This window comes from Lepidochelys kempii, chromosome 25 (assembly GCF_965140265.1).
Source record: "Lepidochelys kempii isolate rLepKem1 chromosome 25, rLepKem1.hap2, whole genome shotgun sequence".
Classification (NCBI taxonomy): Eukaryota; Metazoa; Chordata; order Testudines; family Cheloniidae; genus Lepidochelys; species Lepidochelys kempii.
The window spans coordinates 9,640,208-9,651,565 of NC_133280.1; the positions used below are offsets into that span (position 1 = coordinate 9,640,208).

At 40.6% G+C, this 11,358-nt stretch overlaps 1 protein-coding gene across 8 annotated transcripts in view; it reads left to right on the forward strand.

Annotated features, from left to right (window-relative positions):
* UHRF1 (ubiquitin like with PHD and ring finger domains 1) overlaps positions 1-10,426 on the forward strand; it is a 76,639-nt gene extending 66,213 nt beyond the window's left edge. For all 8 annotated transcript variants that reach the window (XM_073324078.1, XM_073324079.1, XM_073324080.1 and 5 more), the window contains 10 exons: positions 1,238-1,361; positions 1,453-1,560; positions 2,652-2,756; positions 4,155-4,261; positions 5,343-5,505; positions 5,615-5,752; positions 7,296-7,410; positions 7,515-7,672; positions 8,186-8,284; positions 9,055-10,426. In XM_073324078.1, the coding sequence (XP_073180179.1) occupies positions 1,238-1,361; positions 1,453-1,560; positions 2,652-2,756; positions 4,155-4,261; positions 5,343-5,505; positions 5,615-5,752; positions 7,296-7,410; positions 7,515-7,672; positions 8,186-8,284; positions 9,055-9,201 (1,264 nt within the window). In that variant the 3' untranslated portion in view covers positions 9,202-10,426. The remainder of the gene's footprint in view (positions 1-1,237; positions 1,362-1,452; positions 1,561-2,651; positions 2,757-4,154; positions 4,262-5,342; positions 5,506-5,614; positions 5,753-7,295; positions 7,411-7,514; positions 7,673-8,185; positions 8,285-9,054) is intronic.
* Positions 10,427-11,358: the final 932 nt, after the last annotated feature.

Genomic DNA, 11,358 nt, shown 5'->3' on the forward strand with positions numbered 1-11,358 from the left:
GAGTACAGGAGTCGACTAGAGAGCGATCGGCGGTCGATTTAGCGGGTCCAAATCGACCGCCGCTGCATCAATCACTCGTTGATCCCCCGGTAAGTGTAGACCAGCCCTAAGACTGTTCTGAGCTTTGGATCACTTGCTGAAACATATATTTGTTTATAGTACTAAAAATATGCTGGGCTTCTTACAGAAACATATATGAAAACCAGGTCTATGATTCAGTTAAAAATCTAAAATACATTTAGTAACAAAGCAAAGTCTACAGCATGGGGTTTCTTCAGCCAGATTGTTACTCTTCTTATAGGTAAGTTTGTTGGATGGTAGTTCTATGAACAGTGCTGATTTGTGGAAAGCAAAATAAGCAGCCACTTTGCTGCTGTTAACACTAGCCAATCCAGTTTGAAAATATGCAGCGCATACATTTCAAAGTTAAAACTTTCTCCTGGTCTCCTTGGACTAAATTTTCTAGAGTGATTAGTGATTTTTGAGGGGAAGGGATTGCCTAAGCTGACTCTTTAAAGGCGTCTTCAGTACTCTGAGAATCAAGCCCCTTTTTAAGGCATCTCCACTTGGGCAAGCCAAATAACTAGATTGGGGTGGGACAGGGTAGTAGGCTATCTTCTCTCTGTGCTACATTGTTGTGGAGGTGTATTTTTTAAAACTAGGGCAAATAGATATCTTATCTGATAAATGCTCTCTTGTCAATGTGATCTTTACGGTTGCTAATCTGACTTGTAGCCTTCATTGATAAAGAATGTAGCCCTTTTGGCAGAATGGGAATGAGGTAATTTGTTTCAGTACAGGTTGCAATCACTTGCATACCCTATCCGTAGTGGAGTCCGAATGATGCCAGCTAGTAGGACAGTCATTGCCGTTTGTGTATGTCTTGCCTTACCCGTCACGAACAGGCCTTTTTTGAGAACCATGTCAGTTAAAACATGCTGCTTTTCTCTTCCACATGCTCTGTTCCAATAGTACATAACTTGGGTTTATAATATTTCTCAGACACAGCCCTGTCTTTGGTGGCCAGGAAAGCTGTGCAAGAACCCTGTCTGAACAGCTGTAGTTAGAACAATTTTAATTCTGTTGTTGTTGAGAGGCTGTCGGTATAGGGGTGTACACAACTTCAGATAAACTTCCCAAATTTCTACTTTATAATCCACAAATACACTCTAAGAAAAACACCATTTTTAACTTGAGGGGCTACCACAAGCTAATTTTTATTGACTGGCAATTCTAGGTATTGCCCTGAATGTCGGAATGATGCAAGTGAAGTGGTTTTAGCAGGAGAGAAATTAAAAGAAAGTAAAAAGAAGGCAAAGATGGCATCTGCTAATTCATCCTCTCAGAGAGACTGGGGCAAGGTTGGTGTAAAACTTGTTTTGTCTTGTATCTTAATATGTAAAGCATGATAGTTGATGGCAGTTCTTAGATCTGGCTTTCTCACTGAAACAGGGTATGGCATGTGTGGGTCGCACGAGGGAATGTACCATTGTCCCCTCTAACCACTATGGACCAATTCCTGGGGTTCCAGTTGGCACCATGTGGAAATTCAGAGTCCAGGTATGAAATAGCAGTGCTGGAGTGAACCTCCAGAGGGGGAAATGGGAATGATGTAACTCTTGCCCAAGGAATTTGAAACAGAGGCTATGTTGGCACACTTGCCACAGGTTTTCAACGTGCAGAGAAGAAAATACTGGCTTTGTCTATTGTGAGCGTAAAGTGTGGGGAATTGTTTTGTCTTATGCTTTGATGTAAAAAGACAGCATGGAACATTTTAAAAATACAAACACAAGCAGACGGAAAAAGCAACCTTCTACAGTCTTGCTGGAGACTTGCCTTGAGGCCCTAGATATATAAAGCGGGGGGGGGGTGCTCACCCCATAATTGAGGGGAGTGAGGAGTGGGAACTGAATTAACCAGAACGCTTTCTTGCGTTCCCCCCCCCACCCCACCCCGCACTGTTGTGTTATGAACAGTTGGAATAAAATTACTTTCCCTTTCAACAGTTTCACTTCCTTGGTATCTGTAATGTAATATATACCTACTAGTTGTTTAGTTGGCACTCTTCCAGCACAAACGTTCAGATGTAACCATCAGAAATTCAGCTTATCCTCACATAGTCAAGCTATTGTTAGAGGGGAAAAAAAGTGGATTTGTCCTTTATATGTTACTCTTAAGACTTCATCTGTTCCTCCTCTCTTCAACCTGAAGTTATAGGGCCCAATTTGTTTTCTGTACACCTTGGGAAAGCAAAAAGAAAAGGAGTACTTGTGGCATCTTAGAGACTAACAAATTTATTTGAGCATAAGCTTAAAATGCGACTGTTTTGATGGTATTTTACCCTCACTTTGCACTGGTGTAAATGACTGTACATTGTGCAGGGCAACAAGTCAGGACCCTTATCTGTTGTAAGAGGTGTAATATTAGATATTTCTTGATACAGGTAAATTGGAACACATGAAAAGATTCTATTTTTGTACATATGAACAAATCTCTCAAAGGGATAGGGAAAACAAAAACCAAAGAAGTTTTGTGTGGGCCATCAGCAACTCAGTTGTGCACATGCATTGATTCATGTTGGTGCTAAATAATTGCAGCTGTTTGTGGCCTGTTGGAACAGCTGTCCAGTAAACTCTACTGATCTCTTCTAGGTGAGCGAATCTGGTGTTCACAGGCCCCATGTAGCAGGTATACATGGCAGGAGCAATGATGGTGCTTACTCCCTGGTCCTGGCAGGAGGTTATGAAGACGATATAGTAAGTGAATCTTGGAGCTGTTTACTCACTGATCTTCTCTCTCAAAGATCCCAGAGTACTGAATTACACTTGTGCATTTAAAACAAAAACTTGAGGTCATCTGATATTTTGCATTCAGCAACCCATCTCTCATCTGAAGAACTTAACACCAGTTCAGACAGGGAGAATCAGGCAAAGAAAAACCGTAACCCTGAATAGTAGGCTATTCTTGCTTGGAATGAGGGTTAGGGACAAGTTAAGTAAGCTTTATATGACACTCGTGCAGCCTATCCCCTCTCCAGGAAACACTGTCCTCTTCCTAGGAAACCGATTTCCCACTCCAAAAATTGCACAGAAAACCTCCTATTTCCCTCTTGCCATATCTCCCTGTGTCAACAGTGTTCAGCACAGAGTTAGGAAGTACAATTGAACCACTACTGTTAAGTATTTGCCTGTTGGCTTTGTGGGGTGGATAGATTTAACTGGCACGGGCTTTGCCCAAAAATACTTCTCATTCTTCCACCTCTTCCCAGCCTTATTTCCCCCAATGCGTGCTTCCACAATCCATGAAATAGTCAGTTGAAAACATAAAATATATCTGGACTGCCCAATGGCCTAAGGCTTAAGTTTTCTTGCCACAAGGTCAGACTTTGGCAGATTTAGGTTTACGGTTGCAAGGACCAAGGGGAGGCAAACTGTACCCACCTAATTCCAGGGCTGCAAGGGCTGGTTTGAGTTCCTGTTGCAGGCTAGTGGGGAGACCTTGTAACTTGTGCTGTTGGCCCTGCCCTGGGCTATTTAAATAGGAAAAGGAAGCTGGGTAAAGGAGAGGGGAGCAGAAGCTGTGCAGTGGGAAGTGGGTTCTCTCTCTGGCGGTAGGAGACTAGCCTGACCAAACTTGACTTTCTTTGAGAGTTTTAAGTTTTGGCGCTCTGAGTCCTGAGGTGAGGGCCGTATGACATGTTTGTTGTAATTGCTCCTTTCCTGAAATCTATGGAAAGTCGTTATGCTGTTTTGTTAGTATGTGTTGGCTTCTTCTCCCCCCCCCCCCCCCCCCGATCTGTTAAAGTGAATTTATCGATGCCCATTTGGAAAAGTAAGGTTGAGGCTCCCCTGCAGTGCTAGAGCTGGTCACAAGTGGGCGCACAGGGACTGCCAACACCTTTACAAGCCCCTTTTACTGGTGCTGTACACCAGGAGTCGCCTTGCATCTGTCCTGTGGCTCCTTTTGTACTGGCTACCCCAGCACAAGGACCCACAGGACAACTGAATCTGGCAGAGCTGGGATTAGGAATCAGAATCCACTGTTCTCTCCACTAGATCAGTGTATTGCTCTGTACTGTTGCACTAGATCTGTACTGCTTTGTTCCAGCTATTTTTTGTGAGTATGAATGACTAAACAATCAATGTGTATTTCAGGATCATGGAAATTCTTTCACTTACACGGGGAGTGGAGGTCGTGATCTTTCTGGAAACAAACGTACGGCGGAACAATCTTGTGATCAAAAACTCACCAACATGAACAGGTTGGAAACATTCACGCTGTACCTCATGAAACTTTCTGCTTAGTGGCTGGCAATATAACAGACTGATAAAAGCTATTTCTCCTATTAAGTCTGTCACAGAAAACCAAAAATAAGAGAGATCTTCAAAGTTATGGCTTTGCTGTGCATGATGGTTATACATCCAATGTGTAATGGGAAAATTTCCGGTAGGACACTAGAAATGGGATTAGACCCCAGATTTAATATTTGCTGCAACCTCCAAGAACAGAGGGATGAATTAGAGCACAAGTTTTCAAACTGTAGCCTGTGGTACATTCATGATCCATACAGCACTTGGTACTGATCTGCGGAGATGACTGGTCACATGGGACTATTCTTCCCACCTTATTTTTAGCTGCTAAATTACATAAAAACAACTAAAAAATCTTTAAAATCCTTTTATGTTAGTACTCTTCCAAATAATCAGGTACTCTTGTTGGCAAGAAGATGTTTGTGAATGGGAGGTAACTGAGAAAGGCAGGACAGGCAATCCATGTAATACTCTATTAAAAGATAGTCCTCACTAAGGAAATTTGGTGATAAGGACCATTATCATGTTTCTACCCAGGTGATTGCTTGGCCTTCCCTGAAAGTTAATATTTCTCACTTTTTGTCTGGGCAAAGGAATAAACAAACAAAATGGGTGGGCAAGATTCCACACTGTTACCTGGAATTTTGGAAGAACATAGTTTGACTACCTTCCTTACTGAAGAGAGTAGTAAAAGCATAGACTGGCAATCATAAGTACATTCCACTACTGAAAAGGGAATAGTGTCTGAGCGAAACTGATAATGTCAGGCTGCATGGTAACAGTGACTGAGAAACTACTAGCACCGGTTGATTCTTGGCTGTATATCTCTGTTCTGCTTCATACCACTCCATGTTGTGTTTCCTACTTTGGCTTTGATATATGTGCTGCTCAGAGGGGTATTGAACATTAATACTACCTTACTGTACTTCATATTCATATCCTAATAGGCTTATTCCCAGGCTTTTCTTACATCATGTCTGCTTCTGGATAGTTCTTCCCTAGTAAATACATGAAATTGGTTTATTCTTGCAGAGCTCTGGCTCTGAACTGCAGTGCCCCCATCAATGATAAAGATGGAGCAGAGGCCAAGGATTGGAGAGCTGGGAAGCCAGTCAGGGTGGTAAGGAATGTAAAGGGAGGCAAACACAGCAAATATGCTCCCCGAGAGGGAAACAGATATGATGGAATATACAAGGTAAGCAGGCCTTGGAATGAATTGGGAGAGGAGGATGATAAAGATTGATGTTTGGTTATGGCAGAAATGTTTCCGTAGCTTCTAAGGGCCTTATGTCCTTCCTTTTTAGGTTGTGAAATATTGGCCCGAGACGGGGAAATCTGGCTTTTTAGTGTGGCGTTACCTACTTAGGAGGGATGATGAGGAGCCTGCCCCCTGGACCAAGGAAGGGAAGGACAGGATGAAAAAGCTTGGCCTAACAATGCAGGTATGTGATTTTTCTTGAGTAACTGCTGAAAGAACTAGGAGGAGAGCAAGGATTGTTATAGTGTCCTTTTACCTTGGCAGATGTTAAGATTCTTTGCTTTGTCTGTCTGAAGGAGGAACTTAAGAATTAGTATAGTACTTCCTCGATTGAGGGGCACTGCACCTTTATTACTGTGAATTGCTTGTTACCAGTCTATTAGTGTATCTGAAAACTAAACTTAGTTCAGTGGAATATGTTCACTGTTTACTCCAAAATACAGGCAAAATGTACTTAGTCCTTCTGGAACTCTTCTATCCCAAACTGGTGTTCTGTGGAATATAGAGTTTTGCTGCTTGTACTCTGCTAGCAAATGTATCTCTGAAGATCTTCTCTTCCTAACTCTCAAAGGTGCCACCCCTTCCTATTTCCCTCAGAGCTGGTCATAGTGAGTGGTTATGGTCAGTGGAAATTGGCACCTTCTTAATCACAAGTGTGATCTGAGTGCTGAGAGTTCTGTCTGTCCACCTTACTACATTACATTTTTACTCCTATTGCTGCAGAACCAGCACAGTTTAAGGTAATTAATTTCTAATAGCAGGGCCAAATTCTGGGATTGTTTAGGTATGTAATTCAGGGCAAAATTTGGCCCATGAAATCTTGCAGGTGGCAATGTACAAATTAGGAATAAATCTTAACTTCCAGAGGCCAGTTTGAGCTTGTTGAACAGGTAGTTAGTAAAGCGAACTTGATCTGGCGTCATTGAGGCATAATAAACATGGAATCTCACAGTACCAATTTTAGTCACTTTTTGGAGTAGAACTGCAATTTTTATTTATTTATTTGCTAACAGTAGTTCCCAGTGTCACTTGTCAGCAGTGTATTTATCAGTAGGAGAACTGAACTCTCGGAGCCAGGAAGCTGCTATTTAATGGATCTCTTTTGAGACTGGTTCACAGAATCCCAGGTTACAAGCAAATGACGGCCAATTTTATTCTTTGTCTTGGGTTTTCTAGGTGAAGCTGCTGCCTGATAATCCTTGCAATGAGTTTATTTTAATCTACTGATAAGTACCATTACTGAACTTCAAGTTCTTAAATGACATAATTGTAGCATGGTATTTTGTTGCTCCATTTGTTTACATAGACTTTCCCTACCATTTGTATGTTTGGGGGTAGAATTATTTATTCAGAGATCCCCATGAAACTAGCCTTGCCAGCTTTTGTTTTTATGGATCCTTCTGGTCCAGTGGTGCTTGGTATAAAGTAGGCCTGTGACTAGATTGGCATGAGTGTTTCAGCCCCCTTTCTTCGAGTGGTAAGGGACTGAAAGGTAACTTTACACTTCTGTAAAGTTTTGGAATAGGAAGCCAGAAAGCTTGACGTTTCTCATTTTCTGTAGCCTGTGCCTGACTTGTTTTCGAAAGGAGGAGGGGCAGGGGGTTGAAAACTTGAACATCTTTCTAAACTGGCTTTAGATCATTTTGATTTAACCTAATCTGAGAGGTTCTACCAATGAGTAGTATGTTTGCATCTGATATTTTAGAATTTTTTCTCCCCGCCCATAGTATCCTGAGGGGTATTTGGAAGCTGTTGCAAACAAAGATAAGGAGAAAGAAAACAAGAGAGGTGATGAAGAGTGTGAAACACCAGGAAAGGGAAAGAGGAAAAGGAAATCAGCAGGTTGGTATAATAGGCAAGTGAAGGTGGCAAACTCCTTCTGTAGCTCTTTTAGTGCTTTAGCAAGCTGAATATTTTGTCTCTAAAAAGGTCCACATGCTTTTTAGGTGATGAGATAAAGCTCCCCACCTCTCCTAGAGGGACTCCAAAGAAGACTAAAGTTGAGCCGTACAAGCTGACATCCCAGCAAAAGGCCCTTATTAAAGATGATGAATCCAATGAAAAACTATGGAATGAAGTACTAGAAGCTCTCAAGGATGGACCGGTATGTCAGATACTCCTCATCCCAGAACTGTAGTAGCAATAGCTACCTGTTTGTCTTCAGACATGTGCCTCTTGGCCTCACTACTTACAGGGGAATAGCCTTGCTGAATTCCATGGGAAACATTCCTTTGAGTCAGCAAGGCTGAAGGGATGGCTGTCTTCATTCAGAATGCTCCAGCTGTGCATTGAATCCTGTTTCTGGCTTCCTCAGACGTTCTAAGCTCTTCAGACAAGAATAACTTCCAGAAACTAATTTTGTTCAGTTATGTCAGCTGCTGTTTTGCTACCTGGAAATCCACAGCATGACTCAAATTGAATACTAAATATTCTGGTTGGAGTAATCTGTTGTAATTTAGGTTCCTTTTTCGGAATTCTACAGAATATTCTGCTTTCATCTTCAATTAAAGAAAGTCTCTAGCATTTTGCAGTTTTATGAATGGTGTGTTCAGTCATTTGGATTGTGCTGCACATTTGAAGAGCAGTAGAAATGGAATGACTCTATTTTCTCTGGCAGAAATTCCTGAATAAAGTAGAAGAAACCTTCCTGTGTATTTGCTGTCAGGAGGTGGTATTTCGGCCAGTCACAACAGTGTGCCAGCATAACGTGTGCAAGGTGAGTAGCCAGGATATCTGTTGTTGCTCATTAAGAAAGCTGTGAATTTCCCTATCCAAAATAAAAGTTCTCTACAGCCTTTAAGAATTGTATTATGGCTTGACAATTATGTAATAGTTCTTCTCACAGACACCTTGATTTGCCTTTCTATCTTGGTTAAGGTCATGTGAATAATGGTGACTTGAATGTTCTGTGACACAGAAGTGCCTGTAATGGACTATCCACCGTTCTGTCCTGCCAGCATCCAATTAAGAGACCTCAAAAGATTAATCACTGTTGGCTAGCAGGCTTACTCAACCCACTTAACTATTGTTTGCAGTGTTGTTGGTACCAGGATATTAGCGGAACAAGACAGGGGTGAGGTAATAAAAGATACTGCCTCACCCACCTTGTGCCCCCCACTTTTAACTATTGACGGACTTGTAAATATGATTGTGAGAACTGTTGTGAATTATTTCCTGCAGAGACAGTGGCTGATCTTAGCAACTGTGCAGTTCTTGCTCTTTAATAGTGCAATCATAAATTTAAACAATCCATATTGTATATTTAAACCTTGTGCCTAACCAAATCTCTTCACAGAAGAAAACATGCAAATACTTCCACTGTCTCACATGGCCACTCCTGAGCTGTCCTCATCCAATCTGGGTTTTTGTCAAGTGATGAATGGACTTTGCACATACCTTCTCCTCTGCCTAATAGGAGCTGTGTAAAATGAGCGAAGCTCTGCAACTTAATCTCTTAATGTCTTTTCTGTTTCTTTCCTCTCCCAGGATTGTTTGGATCGATCCTTCAGAGCAGATGTGTATAGTTGTCCAGCTTGTCGCTATGATCTTGGCAAAAACTATACTATGCAGGTGAACGAAACGCTGCAGGCCCTCCTAACTCAGCTCTTCCCTGGTTATGGCAATGGACGGTGATTCTGTAAAGCACTTCTAACTTCCTTTTGTTTAAACTTGTTATTGGGTTTTCAGTGGGCTTAATTTAAAGAAATAGTCTCCCTTCCCCAAAAAAGTTTAAGTCTTCCTTGTTATAAAATCTATAAACTTTGCGAAATCTTTTGTATGTTTGTGGGTATTTTATTTTTGTTTAAATGTTGGATTTTGCATTCCTTTTCCCCCCTGAAACCTGCCGTTCATCAGCACAGTTTTTTTTTTTGTTTTTTTTAATGGAATTACAAACTGCTTCCGGTAAGGCTGCTAAAGTTCATGACACAGTTCTCAATGTTCCCTTTTTTTTTTTAATTCAGAAAATGGCTTATTTGCTTAGAACAATCTTTATGAAGTCTATGGATTTGGCCATAAAAGTAGATCTGGTATCTCCAAGGCAGCATTTTGATGCTCCAGTTGTACAAGATGGTTCCTGGCTTATGACCTGTGACCCAGGTTGTTTTTTGGTAACCTTTTTTCCCCTTGTGCTTGTATCAAATTTTATTAAAAGCCATTCCCTACCAGTTTTGTCCACAAAAAGCCTTCATGCATTAGCCAAGTAGTTGCGGCAATAAGAACTACTACCTCAGTTGGACTTTTCTCTTACTTAGGGAACTATTTGTTCAGCCAGGTGCTGTCTTCTATCCAGAATGCCATAGTAGAACATACTAAAGCCATTTTTAAGTGCCTTTGGTCCTTTATGGGAAAGACAGGGGTCTGAATTGCCAATTTTTTTAAGCACTGTAATGTTTAAATTGCCAGCCGGATTTCTTTTGGGTAAAAGTAACACTGTAGCTGTATGTCATTAGTGTGGAGTTGCAAATTTTAAGGTTTTTTCCTGATGCTAGATGTATTATCGTAACATGCATTTACTTTTTCACTGCATTTCTACCTGGAAGTGAAGGATAAGCTTTTTGAATAATTTTAATTGAACATCTTATGATGATTGTACATGAGACCAGGAAACCTTAATTTTGTGAACAGTATGTCTTTTCCTAACAGTACCAAAGTTAGCAGTTTAATACCTCAGCATACCAGGGACTTTTTACTGCACACAGACTGGAACAAATATGCCTGTTTTTTAACTTTTACCCTTTTAAAATTATAATGTTAATATGTTGGGGAAAAACTTTTTAATAGGTTTTTGCTGAATTTGTCAATTTTTGTACAATGTGCAAGTTAAAGTTCTCAAAATAAATATCTTTTCAGATTAAAATGTTTGCCTCTGTCTCTCTTTAGGTTTTGAGATTGTGAAAATATTTCAATATTGAGATTAATTAAAATCTAGATTGGGATTCCTTTGAAAATCCCACCCTAGATCTATAGCATAAATGCAGGAACAAGGTAGAAATTTAATTTGAATTTAGAAAACTTTGTACTCTTAACACTTTTTTGTTTAAAGGGAACAAGGAAATGGATTTTCAGATGCATCTAGTTCTGGAGAATTGAATTGATGGTTCATTATACAGATTTCATTAAGAATTCTACTTCTGTCACAATTTTTCTCAGGTAACAGAATAAGAGATTGTGGAAAATAATACTGATATCTTTGAAAGCTGTTGTGTTGAATCAGCAAGAAAGGATTATATAATAATTGAAAAACATTATCTTGGTACAATCGTGTATTGACTTTGACACACGTGTGCAAAATATTCCTGCAGATGTACACTTCTTTATATGAAGGATCTAGGTATATGTGAAAAACTTCCTCTTACATTTTAAAGAATAAAATTAACATTCTGCAGTTTAGGGCTGTTGAAATGTGAAGAAGAGTGCTTCATCTAATACATTAGATACCATTCATTGGCCTTTGAGGAGCTTCCCTAAGGCTCCTACCTTCATTTAGCACCTTCCTTCTCCTCTCTTCCCGCCCCCCCCCCAAAAAAAAACAAAAAAAACCAACCCAACAACAACCCCACAACAAAAACCTATGTGGTGGTAGATGGTTGAGGGAGCCTGCTGTGACACTGGAGGAAAACTGTAGGCAGCTGTGGCAAAATTCCTGAACTGTGCTTTATTGCCAGAGCACCCCGAATCAGGTGGAAATCATAGTTTGTACCATGGATTTTTCTCAGAGTCTCTGAGCCCAGGTCAATTGACTCAGGCTCATGAGGCTTGGGCTGTGGGGCTAAAAATAGCAGTACAGAT